Here is a 4,947-nt window from a genome sequence, read left to right on the forward strand (position 1 = left end):
TCTTAGCCACAGCCAAACCGGTCAGGGTTTTTGATGGATTTTTAAAAAATATATGTGAACTTATGTCTTCCACAGATAGTGACAATTTTACTTATTCCTTTCCAACTTGGATGCCTTTTATTTATTTCTCTTTCCTATTGCTTTGTTTAGGACTTCCAGTACTATGTTGAATAAGTCAAGTGAGCATCCTTGTCTTGTTTCTGATCCTTGAGGAAAAGCTCTCAGCTTTCCACCACTGAGTATGTTAGCTGTGGGTTTGTTATTTATAACCTTTAATTGAGAGGTTTTAAATCATAAGTGGATGCTGTATCGTGTCAAATACTTTTCTGCATCTCTTGGGAATATGACTCTTATCCTTCACTTTGTTAATGTGGTGTAGCACTTTCATTGATGTGTGGGTGAATTCAACAGTGTTTGGTATATGGCAAATTCAAGTTTTGCTTTTTGGAATTTTCTGGAATTTTTTTCTGAATATTTTCCATCTGTGGTTGGATAAATCCCCAGATGCAAAACCTGCGGATATGGAGGGCTGACTGTACTTGTTCCTCTCTCTATGTAATAGGTCTTTTTCTCTGGCTGCGTGTATAATATAAAGTTTCAGCAATTTTATTATGGGGTATGTATGTGTTTATTGATTCTTCTACTTGTGTCTCCAATTTTCTTGAATCTGTAGGGTTATAATTTCCCAATCTGAAAAATTCTGACTTTCTTCAAATATGTTTTAAAATATATTTTTGATTTCAGAGAGAAAGGAAGAGAGAAACATCAATGATGAGAATCATTGGTCAGCTGCCTCCTGCACCCAGGGCATGTGCCCCCTACCCTCCCTTAAACTTGTTTTCTCCTTGGGACTCCACTTTACACATTTCAGACCTCTTAATACTGTCCCACAGTTGCTTGGTTCATCTTTTGAGTTCCTTTTTCTCTGCACTAATTTGTATAGTTTCTATTGCTCTCTTCTGACTTAGTGTTACCTTTCTCACTGTAGTGTTTAATCTGCTCTTACTCCCATCCAGTATGTTTTCACTTTAGATACTGATTTTTTCACTTCTAGGAATTGTTGGCAACATTTTTTTTCTTCCATTTTTATGTTCCTTTTCCTTTACGTTCTTTAGTATATTTATAATAGTGTTTTAAGGTACTACTCTGCTAATGACATGGTCTCATTTCTGTGACTGTCAGGTTTCTTTTTTCCTCTCTTGGTTATGGGCAATATTTTCCTGCTTCTTTGCATGCTGGTAATTTTGGATTGGCTGCTAGACTTTTTAAAGGAAAAACAAAATTTACAAAGTGTTGGGCTTTGATCTGGCACTAAGTGAAATTATTGCTGGATCAGTTTGATCTTTTCAAGACTTACTTTAAGATCCAGAGCAACCTTTCCTCTAGGCCTGAATTAGGATTTACTGTTAAGGTATGCATCTTTCTTAGTACCCAATGTCTTATATTTATGAAGCTTTTGCACTCTAGTTATTGGGAAAATGAACTGCTGTGAATTCCCAGGAATTGTTGGGTCTGCTGCTTTCCAGTCATGATGATATATGCAGATTAACACTTGGTCAAAGATTCTAAGACCCCCTTTTGCAGATCGCAGGAGCTTGCTGTCTCCTTTTTAGTATTCTGCCCCCTCTGTTGTGGCTTAGCTTTCCTGAACTCTGATCTGTCTCTTCAACTCAGTGAGACCATTGGATTCTGTCTCCCTGTCCTTTGGCCTGGCGGTAGGCTGGGATAATTGTTCCCCTCACTTGTTTTTGTTCTCCTTAGTACTGCCTGTTGTCATATGTACTAGCTGTTTACAGTGTGATGAAAATCACAGCCGTTAATCTTTCATGTGCGCAAGCGGAGACCTCTCCTGTAGAACTCATAACGAAAGCCTGTGAAATTTCTAGTTTTGACAGTTGTTCTCACTGACTTGCTGTTTTCTATTCAGAATGGATAATTATTTGATGGTAATTATTGGGCTACCTGGCTCAAAGGATCATAAGAAACCGCCCCTCCCCCCGGCCCCCACCCCTACGTAGATCCCACACAAGTATTATGTTTATGAATGGTGTGGCCCTACTCTTCCAGATTCAGTGGTTTGAGGGACTACCTTAATGTTGTCTGGGGGTTTCTTTTGCCACACTAGTTGCTTTGTTTTTGTGAAAGGATTAAAAACTGATGGCTGCTACTGCCTTTTTGTCTTGTCAAGCACTCTATACCTTTTAAATTATCATTTTATTCATCTCATTTGGGTGTTAACTGTCCTGGAAGGTTAACATAGTATTTCCACTTAATTAGCTTAGTTTACAGTAAAAAAATTGGGGGGATTTTTCTTACCCCCAAATGGTGAATCTGTTACTACTCTAAGCATAAACTGTTGAAAGTGGTAATTTTATATACCTCCAGATTATATAAACTGATCCTCCCTGGTGTAAATTACACACAGAGCACATGGCCAGGACACCACTGACCTATTACTAACCCAGTGTGTGACATGGAACTAGTCCCTTCTCATTCATTTGTTGACAGTACCTGGCACCATCAGGAAGACTAGATTTGTCCCTGGGGAGCAGAGTTTTGTTAGGGAAGGCAGACATGTATGTAAAGCTAACTAGAATTCAGTGTAGTCTGTGTCCACTGAGAAAATTATGCAAAGATGCCTTCTTGGTCTTTCTTTTCTCTAACAGGAAAGAAAAAACACAAAGAAATCACCTGCAGTTTTCATATTGTTCTTCAAAGGCTTAGATTTTACCAAATGACCTGGAAGTCTGGGTGGGCTGGGCCATGGCCTCTCTATCCTTACTTCAGTCAACATAGTTTCACTGCTTCCCATTTTATATATTACAATCTAACATTTATTTCAAAACAGGGGTTTTGCTGCAGAAAAACAAAGGAAGGATGAGAAACAGAAGAATGGGGACCCACACTTACCTGTACACACAGCCTCCTGAGGTGAGTGGCTTGACCTTTTGTCTAAGAGCATTCCTATCAAACTACTGTGATCCACTCCTAGATAACAGCTGAGGAGCCCCCTCATTCTACATTGATAGTACTGGCTTTACCAACTTGGCAGTGGTCAATTCTGTGCCAGTTTCTCAGTAAATTGGGGGTATATGCTTATAGTTTGTTGTGCTGCTTAATGTGTGAAAGACCCAAATGCACTGCCAGCTCACAGTAGGTCTCAGGAAATGGTAGCAATTGTTGTGACTGATGATTCAGGCGAGGGTCCCAGGGCCTCTGCTGAGAGGTGATAGTTGGCTCAGGGTCAATTTAGACCAGAACCATGGTTTCCATCACAGGCCCCTCCTGTCACTGACAGGGTCAATAAACTGAACAAATGGTGCCCCCCCTTCCGGCCAGTCTCTTAACTATATTGATATTTGGTTAGTACTGTCCTGCATTTACATGGCATTTTGTGGATCACCCACATGTATTAGCTCATTTGAGTCTTGCAACCATTCTGTAGAGCAGACTTTATTAGTCTCATTCTACAGAAGAGGATGTGCATGCAGAGCCAGGGTTACAGTCCCCGTAACTGAAGACCAAGCCTAGCACTCCATTTATAGTGCTTTGTACATGGTACCTTCGGTATAAACTCAATCCCCAGGATGCTCACACTGTGACAGACCAGCAGGGACTTGGTTCATGTTGACCAACAAGAGTCAAAATGAACTTTTTTAGGGAGGATAATTAATGTAGGGAGAATTATAAACATCATGTTTAATTACTTTGGAAACAAAAACTCCCAAATGATGCCTGAACCCAAAAGGTACATAAAAATGGCCAAAAAATATTTTTAAATAATAGATCATTTGTAGTTTCTCCCTCATAATGAGTGCTTTGTAAATTACAAACCATATCAAATCATGTTAAGGCAGATGATCAATCTCGTTGCAGTTTTAACTATTCCTGGGAAAGTCATCTTGTTGGAGCGCTTCCTTGCCGCTGTTTGGTCAGTTGGTCCAGGAATTGGCAGGTGGGGAGCCGGCCCCGCCAGTCTTGTCACTGCTCGTTCTGCTGGCCCTCTGTGACGGAAGCAGACACGGAACCCTGGCCCTTGTTGACATCACTGATGCACACCCACTGCCCGTCGACTGACTCCTTCCACAGGGTCACCTGCAAGCCAGCACACACACAGGTCAACACCCCTTCCCTCTGCTCTCATCTCACTGGATCCCTGAATGATTGCCCAAATTCCCGAAGAACCATGGCTCACAGCCAGGTGGGAAAACAGAGGACTAATCTTGGTTTCCTCATTGAAATCCCATCAAAACAGAAGAAAAATCTACACAAAGGAGGTGACATGAGTAGTTCCAAATTTCACTCTCCCTTAAAAGAACAACTGTTCATGGACAAGACACCACTAAGAGAGTTCTAGAACAGGGGAGGGAGTGAGGCTGACACCCCTGCACTAGAGACCAGGCTGGACTGCATTAGAAAGGTAAGAGGGATGGCTACATGCTAACTGCACCTCTCCTCAGGCAGGTGCAGTTCTTCCGGAGGGAGGAGAGCAGTAGGATGACATCCATCTAGCACCACAGGAGGGGCTTGCAGGTGAACCTGTGGGGTCAACCACTGGGAATCCGATTGTGATGGAGAAGGGGCTTCCAACAACCAGCACTCAGATCTTCGCAGACCTAGTTGCTATCTGCAGAATCCAGCTAGTCCCAGGGCACAGTCTGACCAGGGAACTTGGTGAGTGCAGATCGCCTAATTCAGGTCTCCAAATCAGAGTTCTGCCTACTTTTGTAAGTCACAGCCCTACCTGCTGCAGGAAGAGCCGACAAGAACACCTCGAATCCACAAGTCCCACCAACTGTATAGCTGAGAGGAAGGCGGGCAGGCAGAGCTGATTACCTCCAGAGCAAAGCCAGTGGCCCTGTTCGGCCATGTCATCCGTTGGGGCATGCACTGGCTTAGGTCAAAGCCATAAAGAACATTAGTGGCCTTAGAGCTGCTTTTCCTGCT

The 4,947-nt window shown here is 42.4% G+C and overlaps 1 protein-coding gene across 1 annotated transcript in view; it reads right to left on the bottom strand.

The window, feature by feature from the left end:
- Nucleotides 1–3,437: 3,437 nt before the first annotated feature.
- SEC13 (SEC13 homolog, nuclear pore and COPII coat complex component) overlaps nt 3,438–4,947 on the bottom strand; it is a gene marked incomplete at its 5' end in the record, with an annotated part of 21,520 nt that continues 20,010 nt past the window's right edge. The window contains one exon of the mRNA XM_015560343.1: nt 3,438–4,095. Within this exon, the coding sequence (XP_015415829.1) occupies nt 3,982–4,095 (114 nt within the window). The remainder of the gene's footprint in view (nt 4,096–4,947) is intronic.

This window comes from Myotis davidii, unplaced genomic scaffold (assembly GCF_000327345.1).
Source record: "Myotis davidii unplaced genomic scaffold, ASM32734v1 scaffold73, whole genome shotgun sequence".
NCBI lineage: Eukaryota > Metazoa > Chordata > Mammalia > Chiroptera > Vespertilionidae > Myotis > Myotis davidii.